This window comes from Ovis canadensis, chromosome 1, assembly GCF_042477335.2.
Source record: "Ovis canadensis isolate MfBH-ARS-UI-01 breed Bighorn chromosome 1, ARS-UI_OviCan_v2, whole genome shotgun sequence".
In the NCBI taxonomy this organism is placed as follows: Eukaryota; Metazoa; Chordata; class Mammalia; order Artiodactyla; family Bovidae; genus Ovis; species Ovis canadensis.
Genome location: NC_091245.1, coordinates 111,615,612 through 111,635,129, shown reverse-complemented (window position 1 = coordinate 111,635,129; position 19,518 = coordinate 111,615,612). Strand labels below are relative to the sequence as shown.

General features: G+C 48.7%; 1 protein-coding gene across 4 annotated transcripts in view; it reads left to right on the top strand.

Annotated features, from left to right (window-relative positions):
- The window catches only part of CFAP45 (cilia and flagella associated protein 45), a 35,452-nt gene extending 18,195 nt beyond the window's left edge, over positions 1 to 17,257 (top strand). For all 4 annotated transcript variants that reach the window (XM_069577389.1, XM_069577367.1, XM_069577378.1 and 1 more), the window contains 9 exons: positions 230 to 374; positions 705 to 875; positions 2,076 to 2,254; positions 4,293 to 4,422; positions 8,679 to 8,825; positions 11,234 to 11,347; positions 11,949 to 12,142; positions 16,451 to 16,675; positions 17,054 to 17,257. In XM_069577389.1, coding sequence (XP_069433490.1) covers positions 230 to 374; positions 705 to 875; positions 2,076 to 2,254; positions 4,293 to 4,422; positions 8,679 to 8,825; positions 11,234 to 11,347; positions 11,949 to 12,142; positions 16,451 to 16,675; positions 17,054 to 17,132 — 1,384 coding nt within the window. In that variant the 3' untranslated portion in view covers positions 17,133 to 17,257. The remainder of the gene's footprint in view (positions 1 to 229; positions 375 to 704; positions 876 to 2,075; positions 2,255 to 4,292; positions 4,423 to 8,678; positions 8,826 to 11,233; positions 11,348 to 11,948; positions 12,143 to 16,450; positions 16,676 to 17,053) is intronic.
- The last annotated feature ends 2,261 nt before the right edge of the window (positions 17,258 to 19,518 follow it).

Below are 19,518 nucleotides of genomic sequence, written 5' to 3'. Positions count from 1 at the left end.
GACAAAGTCCTTAAAATGTTCCTTTTTTAGCCGGTGATGCTACTCTACCCTTGCCTGAGACTGCTTCTCCCCAGTGGACCCATTCCGCTGTCTCTCCTGCCCGATTCTCTGAGGCAGGATGGGCAGTGATGAGGGTGGGGTAGAGAGCAGAGCAGCCTGCAGAGTAGTGCTAAGAGCACCCCCCGCCCCCCCGCCACCCCTGCCTAATTTTACTCATTCTTTGTGTCAGCATTCCCACCAAGGACCCTTCCGGGCAATCCCTTATCCTGAGCCCTGAGGAGTTTGAGCGGATCAAATGGGCATCCCACGTCCTGACTAGAGAAGAACTCGAGGCCAGGGAGCAGGCCTTCAAGAAGGAGAAGGAAGCCATTGTGGTACCTAACCCCGACCCCATCTTCGCAGAGTGGGGGTTGACGAGAAGGGCTGGGGAGAGGCCAGCCTCCCACAAGACTGGGAGCTTTAGTTAGGGGACCCTGAAGCAAGGCGTGAATGTGCTAAAGAAGATGTGTTACAGAATAAAGATCTGGCGGGAGCAACTGCGGGGCCAGGGAGGGGTGAGGACGCCAGGCTGGGAGACCTCTGGCCTGGGACAGTGCGATGGGGTGATGTGAAACTCATCTGAGGTCACCCACGGCAGCCAGGCTAGTGCCCAGGGCACGGAGCGCTGGAGCAAGTCCCCGCTGATGCCAGCGTGGCTCCCGTAGGACACAGTGACCACACGCAAGAAAATCATGAAACAGAAGGAAATGGTTTGGAGGAACAACAGGAAGCTCAGCGACCTGGAGGAGGCAGCCAAGGAGAGGGCCCAGAACCTTCTGCAGAGAGCCAACCAGCTGCGGATGGAGCAGGAGGAAGAGCTGAAGGATATGAAAAAGGTGGGCTCTCCATTCTCCTTCCCTGCTCTCATCTCTCTCTCTTTTGACCTTGCCACACTCAGTGTGCGGGATCTTAGTTCTCTGACCAGGGACTGAATTCATGCCTTGTGCAGTGGAAGAACAGAGTCCTAAGCACTGGCCCACCAGGGAATCCCTCCCTCCTCTTATCTGTTATTCACACGCCTGAAAGCATGGGCTAGAGATGGGGTGCAGGGTGGAGAGGTGAGGGGCTGGCCTTGGCAGGCGAATGGAGTAGATTGGGTCGGGGAGAGCTCTACCTATGGAGTGCCTGCTGTGTGACCTTCAGCAAGTCACTTGCACTCCCTGAGTCAAACTTTCTTCGTTTGTGAAATGAGGATGGTGAAACTACTAAGCAGCGTTATTAGGATGAAATATGCTAATATATGAGAGATACTCTGCGAACTGCGGGTTGAAAAATACATGTTACTTGTATCTTTATCCTGCTCCTTCAATTCTGGCCACATATGGTGGTGCAGACAATGGGGTTCTTTTTGTTGCTCTCAAAGTGCTTCCGTTAGCCAGAGCATAAAGACCAGAGGCCCATTTGAATTCTATTGTGTTACTCATTTGCATGTGGTTCACTTCCTGGCCAAAGGAAAAATGCTGACTCCCCACCCTCTTCATCCAGAGTTTCTGTCTCTCAGGCAAATCTTCTCTCCTTAATGCTTCCTTTTATTTTCCAAAGCTTTTACTCCACAGCTCTTATTGATGGCTCCTGATTTTTTCATCTCCTTATGTGTCAGGTTGGGCTCTTTTAGCTTAAAAATCCAGTGGCTCGGCCTCTGCAAGAATGTTTATTTTCCTGAAGAGTAGAATTGGGGGGAGGTCTTCATTTGAGGTTCAGGGGTCCCTAAGGGGACCATGAACTTCTAAAGTTTTATGGAAATTTTGTGTGTATAGATGTAAGCGAATTTTATGGAGGAGAAGACCCATAGCTTTCATCTTATTCCCAAAGAGTGATCCATGACCGCCCCCCTGTGCCCCAAACACCAGACCCAGTACCCTGAAAGATGCTATTGCTTTTCTGGGTTTGTGAGCACACTTGATAGGATTCTGCTCCCATTTCTCCCCACTCCAGCTTCCACATCCCTGTGGTGTATCACCCCACCCCCCACCCCCCACCCCCATCCCCATCCTTACTCTCAGACCTAGTACCACAAGTTCAATTCCACTCTCCAGATCATCCTCAACGCCAAGTGCCATGCCATTCGGGATGCCCAAATTCTGGAGAAGCAGCTGATCCAAAAAGAACTGGATGCAGAGGAGAAGCGGTTGAATCAGATGATGGAGGTGGAGCGGCAGAAATCTGTTCAAAGGCAGGAGGAGCTAGACAGAAAGAGGAGGGAGGAGAGAATCCGGTAAAGAGGTGGTTGTGGCATTTCCCTCTCTAAGTCTTTTCCATGCATCTTTAGGTCCATATAGCCTTGCAGAGAAGGACATGAGAAATGGTCATTATCATCCTTTGTTATTATCACAAACCTTTATGGAATGATTCAGAAAGCCACAGAACTTCTTTTTTTTTTCTTTTTAATTTTTATTGTGTATTGAAGTATAGCCAGTTAACAAACAATGTTGTGATAGTTTCAGGTGAACCACAAAGGGACTCAGTCATACATATACATATATCCATTCTCGCCTAAACTCTCCTTGCATCCAGGCTGCCACACAACACTCAGCAGAGTTCCATGTGCTATATGGTAGGTCCTTGTTGGTTATCCATTTTAAACACAGCAGTGTGTACATGCCCAATCCCAAACAACTGTAGAACATCTTAAAGCTTGTTTCTAAGATCACAACAGGTGTTTCACAGTACGGCCCTGATTCACCCTCATTCTGCATCATTTCTTGCCATCCATTCTAGGAGGCTTTCCTTCATGTCCCCCAGCATGCCAGGTCTTCATATAATCTCATTATTTTTTGTTGTTTCCTCGGCTTTGAATACCCTCTCTTTCCTTTTTTCCTCTCCCACCCCGGAAAATGCTCTCTCTTCCTTCATAATGTGGCCTTGCTCTCCCCTCCCCTGAGAAACCTCCCTGACTTCACTGGGCAAGCTTCGAGCCTCCCTGCTCTGGGGCCTCTACACTGTGTTTGTGGTCTGACACGCCCCTCCTTGTGCTGCGGCTCCCTTACCCTCACCAGGCTGTATGCTCACTGAGGACAGGGTCCCTGTCTTGTTTCTGTAGCTTCTGACCTGCCAGAATGTTTGGACTGTAGTAAATGCCTAATACAAGTTAGAATGAATAAATTCAATCCCCTCCAGTTTGCAGGAAAGGACAAATCCCAAAGCAGGTAAATTATAGAATCATAGTGTCCCAGATTTAGAATGCCAACCATATAATACAACAATTACCCCTATAAATAGTCCTTGCACCACACTGAATGGCAGTTCTTTCTCCCCATTTGTATTCTGTTCTCTTGCGCCGTTCATCTGTGTACTTCTAGCAGGTACCTGGTCCATACAGTAGGCTCCCATGTAAAGTTTATTTCATGGCTAAATGGCTCTTCGTCTTTTGCACGAACAGTTCCAAGGAAGGGGAAATCCCTGCCTTTTTAGGCAGCTCTAATGAGTTCACCTGGTCCTTATACTGAGTCTAAACCTGCTTCCATGTAACTCTTTTTGCTCCTTGCTCTAGTATATTTCATAGGGAGTCATGACGCCATTCAACAGTACTCTCTGAATGTCAGTGTCTTACTCCTTCCCACAGATACTTGTCCTCATCTGTGTCTTCTCCCACTCTCCCAGCCTTTACTCAGAGATCATGGGATCTAGATGCTTCCAAGGTTGTTGACATCCCAATAACACAGAGGGAGTCACTGGCTGCACTGACTCTAGAATCTGGTTTCTCTGCTTTCTATTGTTGAGCAAGGGTACTGCTGAGTGTAGAGAATTCCGCAGACTCAGCCCTGTACACCAGCAGCCGATGGTCTTAAAATATGAGATTGGATATAAGAAGGACAGTTAGCTAACTAGGCATGGTAGATGGAGTGGGACGACAAGATACACTGGGTGAGAGCAGATGCTCCGGAGAAAGGAGTTACTGTGGGCTTCTTAACTCTGGGGAATCAGCTTGGGAAGGTCACTCCCTCTGATTACTTTGGGAAGTTTTGGGAGGTGGTAGGATTTCAGAAGACCTCAGGTACTGAAAGGAGAAGGTGTCTTATGGGCACACTCTTGGACAAACAAATGAAGGGAGGGAATCTCAGGAAGGGTGAGCCCCAGAATTAGGAGCTTGGAAGAGAAAGGACTGACCCCGCTTGTGGAACATAGTGTTATTTAGGGGGCACTCATCACGTTGTCCCTACAATGCCTCCCATCGTGGGTGTTATTTGGGTGGAGGTTAGAACAGAGACCTGGACTCTTGGTGTCTAAGACACCGTGGCACTGTTTCTTCCCAGAGGAAGACGGCACATTGTGGAACAGATGGAAAAGAACCAGGAGGAGCGATCGCTGCTTGCTGAACAGCGGGAGCAGGAGAAGGAGCAGATGCTGGAATACATGGAAAAGCTCCAAGAGGAGGATCTAAGGGTAACTGGGCTGCACAGATCATGCCAAGTTCTGCCAGCAATAAAGCCCTCCGACGCTGTGGGGTTGGAGGGGGTGGGCTGATGTTCCGTCAGACACATGCACGTTTCACGACATCATCACCGTCAACTTTTTATTGCCATATGAAACACTTGTTTGGCTGAGGCCTCATGAGGATGAGCAGTGATTTAGATACTGTCCCTGCCTTCCTGGGACTTGGGGTCCAGGATTGACATATCTGTGTAAATGGACACACCAAGGAAAGATATTGCTGCATGCTTTGCACAAATAAACATAGGGATGTTTTATTGTCTTCCCTCAATTATCTTGGGATATTGTATACTTTGTACATGAACAGCAGCTGTCTTTTAGTTCCAGGCTCTCTGCTGTTACCTCACCCAAGGTACGTTGCATCCCAGTGTCATTAATTGTATGGACAAGCCAAACGTTTTTTCCTGTTAGCCTATCTAAAATTAGTAGGCATCTCCATTGCATAAGAAATAAATAACATAGCTACTCAAACCAAGTAGGCTTAAAAAAATCCCCTTCTATTGGCCTTATTGGATCTTTTGCAATATATGAAAGCCCCTGGCTCAGAGAGGAGGTACATGGCCAGCACTTGGAGCATTTATTCTTTTCCCCCTCAATTTTTTTACTTTGGAAACATTTTGTACACATAGACACATTCAAAGAACTGTACCACACCCATCAGTGCTTCCCCTGTATTTAATGATTGTTAATTCCATGGAGCTGCTTGTCTCTTTTAGATGTATATATGTATTTTGCTATTATTAAGGTATTTGAAAGTAAGTTTCCCATATCTTGGCACTTTGCCTAAATGCTTCAACTTGTATCTCTGAAGAACAAAGACATTGGCTTGTCAGCAGTACCATTATCACATCCCCCCATCAAAATTTTGAGTCTGACCATTCTACAATATCATTTAATATTTAATCTACATTCAAATTTACCCGGTTGTTCCAAAAATGTATTTGCCATGGTTTTCTCTCTTCCAAACCAGGATTCAGTCAGGGATTGAATCATCAGGATTCACACACTGTATTCACCTAAGTCTCCTTTGATGGCAGAGTTTCCTTATCCATTCACTGATTTTAATAACACTGATATTTTGAAGTACTCAGGCCAGCTGATTTGAAGAATGCCCCATATTCTGATTTGCCAGGTTATTGCCTAATGGTGTATTTAACTCATGGAAACTGTATTCCTTTATTGTTCTCCTCTTCCCCCATGTTTATGATGACTGAATCGTCATCTCCCAGTGCACTTGATGGTGAGGGGTGACAGGGGGCCCGGCTGGGTCTCATGGGGAGGGGACCTCATAATTATGAAGGCTTCTCAGAGCGCCTGCAGTCTAAGGTACAGTGTGAGAAGTGGGAGGCAGATCACTGGGTGGCTAGGGAAGATGAGGGGGCAGGCAACTTCGTGAGCTGCTTGAGAAGGGGACCAACAAGGCCAAGAAGACAGACAAGACCTGGCCAAGCTCCTGGCTCAGGAAAGGGCCAGAAAGGATAGGTCTGGGGTAGACATGCAGCATACTGAAGAACCCAAATTCGCTGTGGGGAATGGGCATTGGTGGGCTCACTGAGGGGGCTTTCCAGATGGCTCAGTGGTAAAGAATCTGCCTGCAGTGCAGAAGATGCAAGCGACGCCACAGGTTCAATCCCTGGGTTGGGAAAATCCCCTGGAGGAGGGCATGGCAACCCACTCCAGTATTCTTGCCTTGGAGAATCCCAGGGACAGAGGAACCTGGCAGGCTACAGTCTATAGGGTGGCACAGAGTCGGAGACAATTAAAGCGACTGAGAACACACGCAGGGGCTCATTGAGAGAGTTCCAGGTGTCGCTGAGTCAACAGTTGCTCAGGTGTTATGTCATTGTCCTTTTCTTGTCCTTCTAGGCACTCCCTGAGTCTTCAGGAAGTATTATGGGGCAGAGATAGAAACCTCTGCCTCACCAGTTTAGAACTGCATTAACTCTTTGCGAACAGTGCATGGAATTCTCCAGGCCGGAATACTGGAGTGGGTAGCCTTTCCCTTCTCCAGGGGATCTTCCCAACCCAGGGGTCAAACCCAGGTCTTGCACGTTGCAGGTGGATTCTTTACCAGCTGAGCCACCAGTTTTTCCCACCTTGCTAGCAAGATGGAGAGAGTGTCAGGAGTCAATGTGGGGTTGCTTTGCAATGGCTTCAAAGATGAGAAACAGGGAAAATTCTTTGGTTTCTTGAAAATGAAATGAACCCACAAAAACAAACCAAAAAAAGTAAATAAGCAAAGAAGTAAGGTAATGAATATATGATTATATGTATGTCATAGATCAGAAGTCAGCAGCTTTTCTAGCTTTGAGGGTCAGTGGGTTTAAATACTACCTTCAGATGGTAAAGAACCCACTTGCCAATGTAGGCAGACCTAAGAGACATGGGTTCGATCTCTGAGTTGGGAAGATGCCCTGGAGAAGGGAATGGAAACCCACTCCAGGATCCTTGCCTGGATAGTCCCATAGACAGAGGAGCCCGGTGGGCTACAGTCCACAGAATTGCAAGAGCCAGACAAAGGATTAACACTTTTGCTTTCACTCTCAATACCAGTATCGGGCCTAAAACTGATGGGGGAAAGAAAGGTAAGAAGTAAAGGAAGAAAGGGAGGTGAGGAAGAGAGGCTGTGGGATTTGGAGCAGCAGGACAGGGGCTGTGGAGTGAGCCAGGAGGCTGGCACGTGGAGACTGAGGGGGTGCGGGCAGTCATGACTCAGGCGCCACACGGACCTGGCGGGAGGCAGACAGCACTGTGCTTTTCTGTTCAGGAGGCTCCCTGGAGGAAGGGCCCTGAACAGCGCAGCAAGCCAAGCTGAGGGAGGGCCAGCAGCGTCGCCTGGGATGCATTAGGGCAGAAGCTGGGCAGATAGGACTGGAAGACCAGCAGGGGTTAGTCTTTGAAGATGTGGAGGCGTCTGGGAGCAGTGTGGGAGGTGGGGTGAGTTGACAGGTACGAGAGTTTGAAGCAAGGAGTCCAAGTTTGAGAGGATAGGGAGGACCCAGCCCGAGATCCCAGTGCCCCTCCGCATCAGGGCCTGGGGATGTGCTCAGAAGAGGTCTGACCACTGGGTGCTTTCAGAGGCTCCAGCTCATTTCTTAGAAGGGATCTTGTCACTCATGATGATGTGGACTCTGATCTCCATTACTCATTGTGCTTCTGAGATTTTATTTTCCCCCTTTCTCACTTGCCTCTCACCTTCTTCCCCATCTTCCTTGCCTCGTTATTGAGTATTTGCTGTTTTCCTCTCAGTATCGGGAAAGAGAAGATGTGTGACTCGTGGTCCCTGTCCTCTGGCTGGGACAGAATGAACACTCAGGAAGTGGGTGGGCCCCACAAAGCAGCATATAATCAAATCCCAGGAGGTATATCACCATCCTAGGTGCAAAGGGAATTCAGAAATGCAGAGAGAATGAAAACTTGGGGCAATCAAGTCAGAGTTCCAGAGACAATTGGAACTTTAATTAAGATAGACCGGGTTCCAAAATTCTGGGCTCTGGAGTTTATTAGCTCTGTGGACCTGGGCAAGTCACTTAAACTCTGGGCCTCAGTTTTTCCATTTGCATGAGAAAGATAACAAGACCTAATTTTCAGGGTTTGGGGATACATTTAGGGATTAGAGGTAGGTTATATAAAGTTATATAAAGTACTTTCTATTCATAAGAATAGACTTCCCTGAGACTTCCCTGGTGGTTCAGTGGTTAAGACTTTGCATTTCCACTCCAGGGCGCAAGGTTTCCCTCCCTGGTCAGGAAACTAACATACTGTGGCATGGCCCAAAAAAGGTACTCAGTTAGCATCATACTTTATTATTTTAATTATCATTATTGAACAGAGACCAAAAGTTTGGGTTAGAATAGGAGAAGGGAATTGAAGGCAAGGGAAAACATTATGAACAAGTGATAGGATTTTGCCTGACATGTGGGAGACACTGAGTAGAATTTTAGGAGCCTTTACTCCTTGAGACTGAATAGAGATCAACAGTGTCAAGGCTGCCACAAAGTCAAGGTGGATGAAGACTGCCAAGGGCTGTTTGGCTAGAAGAGGTCATTCATGATCCTGGAAAGAGTAGTTTGAATCAAGGCCAGTAATGAGAACTAGACTGCAGAGCGTGCATCTCTTTCCCTGCCTCCATCTGTGTCTCTCCATCCTGGTAGGCCAGTATCTTTCTGTCTCTCTTCTTCTCTGAGGCTCTCTCCCTTTGGTGGCAGGACCTGGAACAGAGGCACCAGCAAAAGCTGAAGATGCAGGCTGAGATCAAACGCATCAATGATGAAACCCAGAGGCAGAAAGCAGAGCTGCTGGCTCAGGAGAAGCTGGCTGACCAGATGGTGATGGAGTTCACCAAGAAGAAGATGGTAGGGACCCGCCCTCTGATGCCTGGGACTTCTGAGCAGGAATGGAATGTCTGTCTCAGGGAGGGGTAGGCATGAGTCCTGAGTGAACTCAACAGAAGGCAGTCACGTCATCAGCCTGAAAATTCACGTCCTTAGTTCAAGGGCCTGGCTCCTTTTGCTTTCTACCTGGCCAGTCTCCTTGTTCATTACCAGAGAATAGCCTGCAAAGGACACCCTAAGTAGCATGTTATCCTTGTTAACACCTTTGATTGGAATTTGGGATGAGGGTCAGGTTCAGGTAGGGAAGAAAATTAAAACTATTGGTGAAGGTGAAGATTTTGTGGATTCCTCATGACCTGGATAATTATATCTCCAGTAATTATGAGTCAGCTGCCCTGTAAATTTCTTGTGAAAATTCCTATCTTGGGCACCCTTTACTTGGTGCTAGATTTGGAAAGCAGAGGCTTCAACCACCAGAACAAATACACTGTGGAGCAGAGAGCAATGCATGAGAACAGTTCCAGGGAGATACGCAGCTCGCGAATGCATTGATTCTTTCTGGGGCGATGGCATGATTGGAGTCTGTGAGGAATGGAGGGCAAAGAAAAGCTTTTAGACATGGTCTAGATGGAGTGAACATGGATTTCTGTCAGAAGAGAAGGGAGAAAAGTTACTCAGTTCCTCATGTGGTAGTCCTGTCTCCCCTCCTAGCTTTGAGCTTCTGTGATGACACCACACTTCTCTAAGGAAGTCTTACGGGGGGAGGGTGTTGGTACAACTGGAAAAGGCAGGTTTGATATACCTCAGTACTCCAAATGCAAACCACAGAAAATGAAGCTCAGCAAAGCTTGCTTATTGGTTCTGGCTTCTTCATTGAATGCCAGCTATATGCAGGCAACAGTGAGAATGCAAGACTTGGAACATGGGTTTCTGCATAATAACGATCATACCACTACCATTTATCAAGTGCTTAGTCTATGCATGGGCTCTGTGCTAAGTGCTTCGTGTGTGTTGTCTCATCTAATCACTCACTTCTTGCAAACCTAGTAACTGAGTGATGGAAAAGATCCTAAATGCCTCAGTGTGTCCAGTTACCAGACTAGGCTGAACATACCTAGAATAATACCATGTACCTCATGTGGACGTCAGCCACTGTTCCTGAGTGGATGACGGTGGTGATAATAAGCCAGTCACGTGCAGGAGTTGTGAACAGGTCTATTGGCTGCAGCAGAGAGTCTCTGGTGGCTGTGATGGGAAATGAGGTGGTGAGATGATGGAGAGCTGAGAGCAGTTGTTGGGGAGGCCTTGGACCTTGAGCAGCACCGCAAGTGTGGAATGATGAGGAATTGCCCTAGATTTCTGACCAGGAAAGGACAATGTATGACCTTCATACCCAGAAAGGTCATTAGCAGAAGGAGCTGAGAGAGGTGGAGACTGGTAAAGGGATTGGGCACTTGGGCATGACCACAACCCACCATAAGTCTCCAAGGATATCACAAGCCCCTCCCTGACCTCACAGTGGTCTCCACTCTTACAGCTGAGGCTGCCCCGAAGGCAGAGATAGGTGGTGGAAGCCTCCAGAGTTCCCTGCCCTGCCATATAGGGCAACGCTGAGCAAAGAGACCAGCTTGACACACATGCAGCCATGCACACTTCACAGCAGATAACGCACTGTGGTGCACAGAGTCTAGACAGGTAGAACAAGGTGAAGCCATTCGTCTTATGAATACCCCAGAATGGTAGTTGGGACGCTGCGTATAGAAAGCTTTTAGGGCTATGTCTGCACTTTCAGAGAGGTGGCAAAGGGAACTAATTTTGATGGCTCACTCCTTAGGTAACTGCCAACCACTGGGGGACCGGACATCATAGGGCTGGCCATTTGCCCAAGGACTAATGAGATAACTTCCACCTGCTGTACTTTATAAGACAGGCAGGAAGCCACAGTTACTATTTCTAGAAACTTGGCCCAGAGGCCTTACAACTTGGAAATTGTGAAGTAGAGGACACAGCGTGAAGTCTGGGCTCACCTGTAGGTGAATCTGTCTTGTGGTTTACAAGCTGTGCAGTCTTGGATAGGACCCTTGAATTTTATGAGCATTAGTTTCTTCATATCGAATATCTATCTCATGAGACATTGTGAGGACTCTCTGGGATATTACAGGAGAAGACATTTTGTAAGCAGTGAAGCATCTTACAAATGCTGATTAGTTTCATAGCTATGCATTGCTAGTCATGTTGCCCTACATTAAAAGGAGTCACACAATTATCCTTCAATTAAAAAGCAATTATCCTTCAATTAAAAATAAATAAATTTTAAAAAACGGAGTCAGGGAGGGGTAGGGGGCATACTGAACAGACAGGGGCTCAGTTTCTTTCTGCAAGGCTGGGGCAGATGGGAGCCATTCTATGAGATCTTTTCTTCCTGGCAGGCCCGAGAAGCAGAGTTTGAGGCTGAGCAGGAGAGAATCCGGAGGGAGAAAGAGAAGGAGATTGCCCGCCTGAGGGCCATGCAGGAGAAGGCCCAGGATTACCAGGCAGAGCAGGTACCTGTTCGATCTTGGCTTCCCTCAGCCCCTCATACCTGCTTAACTCGTCCTTTGACAGCCTGTAAAATAGCCTCAAGGGTGAGGGTATAGAAGAGAGGATGCGAGGTACCTCAGCTTCAGTAGTTTGAGGATGGAGGGATGGGCCTGCTCACACACCTATGGCAGCAAGCATTGAGGAGTGCATTACTTGCCTAACATCCAAGGGAAAGTTTTGGCTGCCACATAAAGAACTTTCAACCTTAACTAACTATTGAAATGTGTCACGGGAGGAGGAAACAGTGGCATCTCCATCATTAGCAGTTTTTAAAATTAGAAGCAATCGCAGGACCGCCTGGAGGTGTTTGAGGTATAGGGGAAGAACTGGGATAAGCTGGTGGGGTTCGGGGGGAGAAGGACAAGATGACCCTTCAGGGTATCTTCTGACCTGAAAGTTCTATGACAGGTTTCCGTTTGTTCTCTCTTAGCATAATCTTGTTGCTAGAGAAATTCCGGAGGTTTCTCGAAGCAGGCTGGGTCAGCTGGAGCAGGCGTCGTCCTAAAGGGACCTGAGGGTATTTTTTGCACCCTCACTGGCCTCCCCCACCCTCTCCTTCCCCAGGATGCCCTGCGGGCCAAGCGCAATCAGGAGTTTGCCGACAGAGAGTGGCGCAGAAAGGAAAAGGAAAACGCACAGAAGAAGCTGGAAACAGAGGCCATGCTGCGGAAAAGTCGACTAGAACAGGTGGCTTTCAAGGAGCACACTCTGGCTGTCCAGGTGCAACGGGACCGGGATGAGTTCGAGAGGATTCTCCGGTAGGAGGGGCTGGGACCCTCGGCTTCCTTTCCGAGTACTGTGGCAGGGACGGTCCGTACTGGTGGACAGGTGCCTTCCGGCATGTCCATAGACAGATGCGCAGCCACCTTGACCGCGCTGATGCGGGGCATTCTACCTCGATGGGTGACTGAAATATTTCAGACACTTGAGCCAAGAATTTTATTAGAGAATGGAAATATATTAATAGCACCTGGAAGTGTTTAAGGAATTGGGGATTATTGGGATTATTTACCCAGGAGCATTAAAAGTATGAATAAAGATATAACTCTGGGCCCTTCTGCTGTCTCTGTCTCCATGTTCCTTAGCAAGTTTGGGCTGAAACTGCAGCAGGAGAGGTTGAGAACAGAGAAGAACTCACACGCTCTGGGTTGCAAGTCATCAGAGCAGGACTTTAAGGGAGGTCTTTGCCATTCATTTGACAAATATATATTAAGCATGTAAATTCAAGGCTCTGTGCTGGATGCTATGGTCTTGATATTAGAGATGAATAAAACACCATCCTTGCCCATTCATGTAGGAAGGATGTTAGAGACTCATATCTGGATGGACCTCACCTATATGCATCCATCTTTCCTGCCTTGCCAGCTTGTTATCCTTTTACTTTTGTTCTCTCTGTTGGCTCAATGATAATTCCAGCCGTAAGTGGAAGTTAAGTGTTCACATCTCTCACTGTCTCTGTCTCCCTCCTCCTCCCCAAAGGCAGCCAGCAGTCTCAGCGGCTCTACTTTCTACTAGTTAGATCTGCCACCACCAGACCGGTGGTGTTCTCCTAGCTCTAACTGTTTTGGCCTAACTGGGAAAGACTCTCTTCTTACTCTGGTTCAGACTCTATAAGATTAAAAAAAGAAAAAAATTAAAGGAAACAAACTGGGGAATCCCCTGGTGGTTCAGTGGTTAGGACTTAGCACGTCACTGCCTTGTTGGGGAATTAAGATCCTGTGTGCTGTGAAGTGCAGCCAAGCTTAAACCAAAAAAATTAAACAAATAAAGGAAACAAACGAAATTTGAATTGAGGCAGAGTGGTACAAACTGCAGAAATCATGCTCAGATAGATAGAGACTGAGTGGAGCAGCCCGGAATTATGCTCAGATAGGTAGAGATTGAGTGGAGCAGCCCAGCTTTCTTGGTCTATATGCTCTTGGACCTTCTTGCTACTGCCCCAGTTAGTTGCATGCCAGACCAGGCCCCTGGATTCCTGGGCAGAGACAGAACAGTCTATAGGAATCGTCGTCTTTGCCGGAGCTAAGTTCTTGGACTTGTATGGGACTCTGGACCCTCAGCCTACCTCCATTGGCTGTGATGTCCTTTGGCTTTGTAGCTCTCCTTGCCCTCAAGGGTCATGCCATGGTCTCCAGATACCTGATAAAGATGGTACTTTCCTTAACGGCCCCAAAGCTTTGGCCCCTGGACTCCAGGTTGCCTTTTAGATATCTGCCCTCCCCAGCCTCTGTGCTCTTAGACATCTGGGCTGCCTTTAGCAGTCACTGCTGCTGCTGCTGCTAAGTTGCTTCAGTCATGTCCGACTCTGTGCAACCCCATAGATGGCAGCCCACTAGGCTCCCCCATCCCTGGGATTCTCCAGGTAAGAACACTGGAGTGGGTTGCCATTTCCTTCTCCAATGCATGAAAGTGAAAAGTGAAAGTGAAGTCACTCAGTCATGTCAGACTCTTAGCGACCCCATGGACTGCAGCCTACCAGGCTTCTCCGTCCATAGGATTTTCCAGGCAAGAGTACTGGAGTGGGTTGCCATTGCCTCCTTGGATTCAGTTCAGTTCAGTTCAGTTCAGTCTCTCAGTCGTGTCTGACTCTTTGTGACCGCATGAATCGCAGCACGCCAGGCTTCCCTGTCCATCACCTACACCCGGAGTTCACTCAGACTCACGTCCATCGAGTCAGTGATGCCATCCAGCCATCTCATCCTCTGTCGTCCTCTTCTTCTCCTGCCCCCAGTCCTTCCCAGCATCAGAGTCTTTTCCAATGAGTCAACTCTTCGCATGAGGTGGCCAAAGTACTGGAGTTTCAGCTTTAGCATCATTCCTTCCAAAGAAATCCCTATACATGTTGGAAAGAAATTAAAGCCCTACTGTTGCCACTGACCCATTTGTCCCTTCTTGGCTTTGTTTGCCTGGAGCACAAGGACTAGTCAGTTATTAACGCTAGACCAGCCCTTTGGAGAAGTTCAGTCTCATCTTTTGTTCTAGGTTAGCATCAGGACCTAGTGTCTCCAGGGCCACGTGATCACCATGGTGGGCATCTCCAAGTGCTAGGAGCGTCTCTGCCATGGCCAGCAATTGAGCTTTTCCTACTTCAAAAGCACGGCCTCCTCTATGGCTTATATATGGACTTCCTGCTTCTGGACAGAGGGATGCCTTTAACTGTCAGCCTGTTGACTAAGCATAAATAGCTGACCTACCCTACTCAGTGGTTCTTGGAAATGCCTGGCAGCTTTCAAAAGGTACTAGTGCCCAGGGACCACAGCCAGAGATTCTCACTGAACGGGTCTGGGATGAGGCCCAGGCACCAGTAGTTCTGAAAGTCCCCAGATGATGGTAATGCAGCCGGCTCCAGGATCCTAGCCCCAATCCTGTGGAATGACTGGGCCCTTCCTGTTCGGGTTTCCAATTGCATGCCACCTCAGGGGCTGTCTGGTGACACATACAGGTCCCCCATTTCCCCCCTGTTTCACATCATGTGAAACGATAGAAAGCTGTTTTCTATGTAGGAACATAATGGCAAGGCAGGGGGGAGAGTCTTCTGCTTTCATAGAAGTGTCAGCAGTTTTCTTTTGATAAACTGAGAAGCCTCTGTAGAAGGTATAGACATTTGGGAGGTATCTGTATGGTTAAGAGAGTTGCTGGGGGACTTCCCTGGTGATCCAGTGGCTAAGACTCCACACTCCTAAAGCAGGGGGCCCTGGTTTGATTCCTGATCGGAGCTAGATCCTGCACGCCACAGTGCAGATCTTGTATACACAACTAAGACCTGGTGCAGACAAATAAGTAAATAAAAAAAAAAAAAAACAGTTGCTCGGAGTTGAGAGGACACGCCATACATGGCGGAGCTTGGAAGACGACTGAAGGAAGTGAGTCAGGGTAGTGGTGCTCTTGGTTAGGGTATGAGTGACCTCAGTTGAGACATCCTGGCCCAAGATGATTTTACATTTTATTTTTGATTACACTGAGAAAGAAATAAGATGTTAGCTCAAGATGGCCTATGATTGCATTTCCTCTGAGATGTGAGTGCATTTCATTTGAGCTTTTTTTTGTTTTCTGAGCATATCTGGTCTACATTGGCCATTTTCCCTTGGGTGTCAGGGTTCAATTAAGTTTTCTTGTGGAAGAGGCTCCTGAAAGAAGTTTAGAGTTGGAGCAGTAAGAGGTAACAGGCAAAGTTCCTTCTTCTTCCAGCAATTAAGGAGAGCCAACATCACAGATTTTACTTCTTTGAACTTCCTAAGCATTGTCTTTGTTGGTTTTGTTAATGTCATTATTACTGATAATGGCAGGGATGTAAGGGAGAGAGGGAAAGATATCTCAGAACAAGCTGAGAGGAGTCGGGCATTGTTATCAGAGAGCAGAGGAGGACAATGGCTTCCACTGGGGCTTCCCTGGAGGCTCAGTGATAAAGAATCACCTGCCAGTGCAGGAGATTCGGGTTCGATTCCTGGTCTGGGAAGATCCCACATGCTGCAGGGCAAGTAAGCCCATGTGCCGCAACTGCTGAGGCTGCGCTCTAGAGCCTGGCAGCTGCAACTACTGAGCCCGTGTGCCGTGGCTGATGAAGCCTGCCCGCCCTAGAGCCTGCGCTCGGCAACAAGTCAAACCACTGCAGTGAGAAGCCTGTGACCACAGCTGAAGGGTAGCCCTGCCTGCTGCAACTGGAGAAAAGAAAGAAAATGCCCGAGAAGCAATGAAGACCCAGCAAAGCCAAAAATAAATAAATAGATAGTTTCCGGTGGGTGAAATCCCAGGTGTAGGGCCAGCTACAAAATCTATAGGGCCTGGTGAAAAATGAGAATGTAGAGCCCTTTGTTCAAAAATTAAAATAGCAGAGACTTAGGCCAAGCAAGGGGCCCTTCTAAACATGCCCATGACGGAGTCCCATGCCCATGAACCTGGGCCTGGCTGGGAACAGCCTTTGGGCTTGGTCTCTGAGCCACGGTAAGGGAGGGCTTTGGTCTCTCAAGCATGTTCCTAGAGGAGCCCACCCAGGAACTCCCCCAGACCCTTCCCTGGGTTGGGCCAGCTCAGCCTAGCCCGTTCAACAGCCCATGTCCCTCCTTCAGGGCCCAGCGAGAGCAGATTGAAAAGGAGCGGCTGGAGGAGGAGAAAAAGGCTACAGGGCGCCTGCAGCACGCCAACGAGCTCCGGCGCCAGGTGCGGGAGAACCAGCAGAAGCAGGTGCAGGCCCGGATCGCCACCTTCGACGAGGGCCGGCGCCTCAAGGAGGAGGCCCAGAAGCGGCATGAGCGCATTGAAGACATCAAAAGGAAAAAGCTCGAGGAGCTGAGGTGCACTGGGGTCCCCTCCTCCCCCGTTGCTCTCCCCTTACCCAGGGAGGCAGCCTGGAATGTGCAGGGTTAGGGGAACGAAGGGACGGTGATAGGGGTGTAGGGAGGGCCTCCTGCCTGACTCCAGGCTCACATGGGCTGTTGCCCTCTGAAGGGGGCTCCTGCAGAATGTTCTGAAGCTGGGACTTCCTTGGTTGGCTCTCTGGGTAACTCCTTAGCAGGATGCTGGAGCCTTGACAGGGATGTGTTTGGGGAATGAGTGGTGGGACCAGGCTCAGGGATACAGGTCCCTAGGTTCTTTAAGCCTGCTTCTGCTGTCTCTTTGGTCCGCGCCCCACCACCCCTACCCCTTACGCCCACCCTTTGTTTTCCCTGCAGAGCCACTGGCCTTCCTGAGAAGTACTGCATTGAAGCTGAGCGCAAAGCTAACATACCAGTCAACACTTCTGTGAATTGAGGGAACCCCTCTGCCCCTCAAGATGCCTTCAAGGGGGGCAGGTTCCTCCCCAGCTCTCAATGTCCATAGCTGCTGCTAATCTAGACAGTTCTGAGTTATAGATTAAATCTATTCTACTTCTGTAAGGGTAGTCCAGCTTTCTTGCTGGGGGGAATGTGGCTGCTCTGGACTAAATGGGGAACAAAATAGGTTATGGGGGCTCTGGGCTGTGGGCAGTATGATGGTCGAGACAGAAATTAAGGGCTTCTCTCTCATGGGCAACCTCCTAAGCTGGGTGGTCCCTTTGTCCTGGGGTCTCCTGGCTTTTGCGGTGACCCTCTGGCATGCTGTCTTCATGTCCACTTTCAGCTCAGTCTTATCTCTGTCCCCACTCCGTGCCAAGCGGAGAGGCATTTCATGGCAAAGAGCTAGAGATTCTGGCTCAGGGAGGGGCTGAGGCAAGGGCCGGGGCAGGAGGTGCCAGAGCTCTTACAGGCACATGCCTGTGTCTCAGACCGTGAATGTCGAGAGGGTGACGTTTGAACCTGGGGCTCACCCTCCTGTCTCAGCTCTCTCCTGCCAGAGCCCTTTCAACTCTTGGTAGTGTCACCGCACAGGCACCAGCCCCATCTCCCATCAGAGCACCACCCTGCCTGCCCGGTCCCCTTACCCAACACAGCTGTCTCCTCACTCAAGTGGCTGGCTCTCTTTAGTCCCCCTCACTGCAACAAGTGGGGCTTCCCAAAGCCATCTTTCTCAGTGTTAGCTTGCCTCACTCTTCCTCAAAATATTCTTCATTCATTCATTCACTCACCCAAGTATCTCTGAGTACCTGCCAGATGCTAGGTACATTTCTAGTTGAAGTCAATGTCCAGTGAACGCAGTGAACCTGGTTCCAGTCCCAGAGAAGCATCTCATCTGTGTCCATCAGTCTGCTCTTGCTTTCCACCAGATTTCTTGTATCTTTAGAAGAGTCTCAGCCTATTTAGAAGGACTTGATGATCAGGCTCCCATTTTGGACTGTGTACTAGCTTCCAGAGATGGAGCCAGTTCCCCATTTTTGTATGTCTTTGCGGGGAAAGGGCCTCCATCCAGCTCCCATCACTATGGCAACCTCCCTCCCCCTCAGTTTCATTTCTCCAATCTAGAGTCTGGTCTTGTCTCCTTTGGTGGGTCCTGTGCTGAGAGGAGGCAGAGGACAGCTGCCGGGCACATCCCAGGTGTTTACAACACCAGGAGACGAGGGCCTTGGGCAAGAGTCCTTCATTTATAGGACCCAGGGAGAGTGGGCAAGCTGCTTCTTGTGCTGCCTCTGCCTCTGAATCTTCCCCAGGCTCCTTCCTCACCATCCCCACCAGGGAAGACTGCTGTCCCCTTCCTTCCTAAATCGGGTGGGCAGCCTCACCAGTGGTGTGGGGAAGAGGCTTTCTCACCTTCCCTGCTCCCTTTCACTTCCCCTAAGTGCATCCCTCATACCTGAAGAAGTAGGTCTCGTCCTCCCCAGGGGTCTTGTAAAGATGTGGTACCCAGCCTGGGATGGGAGAGACAACATGGGAGCTGCTGAGAGAGCCGGCCAACGTGCTTAGGGTCTAAGTATTCCTAGTTGTTGTTCAGTCACCACCTCTCTGTGACCCCATGGACTGTGGCACTCCAGGCTCCTCTGTCCTCCACTATCTCCCAGAGTTTGCTCAAATTCATGTCAACTGAGCCAGTGATGCCATTCAACCATCTCATCCTCTGTGGTCCCCTCCTCCTCCAATCTTTCCCAGCATCAGGGTCTTTTCTAACGAGTCAGCTGTTTGGAGTGAGTGGAATGGGTGAATTTAACTCAGATGACCATTATATCTACTACCATGGGCAGGATCCCTTAGAAGAAATGGAGTAGCCATTGTGGTCAACAAAAGAGTCCGAAGTGCAGTACTTGGATGCAATCTCAAAAATGACAGAATGAACTCTGTTCGTTTCCAAGGCAAACCATTCAATACCATGGTAATCCAAGTCTATGCCCCAACCAGTAACACTGAAGAAACTGAAGTTGAATGGTTTTATGAAGACCTACAAGACCTTTTAGAACTAACACCCAAAAAAGATGTCCTTTTCATTATAGGGGACTGGAATGCAAAAGTAGGAAGTCAAGAAACACCTGGAGTAACAGGCAAATTTGGCCTTGGAGTACGGAATGAAGCAGGGCAAAGGCTAATAGAATTTTGCCAAGAAAATGCACTGGTCATAGCAAACACCCTCTTCCAACAACACAAGAGAAGACTCTACACATGGACATCACCAGATGGTCAACACCAAAATCAGATTGATTATATTTTTTGCAGCCAAAGATGGAGAAGCTCTATACAGTCAACAAAAACAAGACCAGGAGCTGACTGTGGCTCAGATCATGAACTCCTTATTG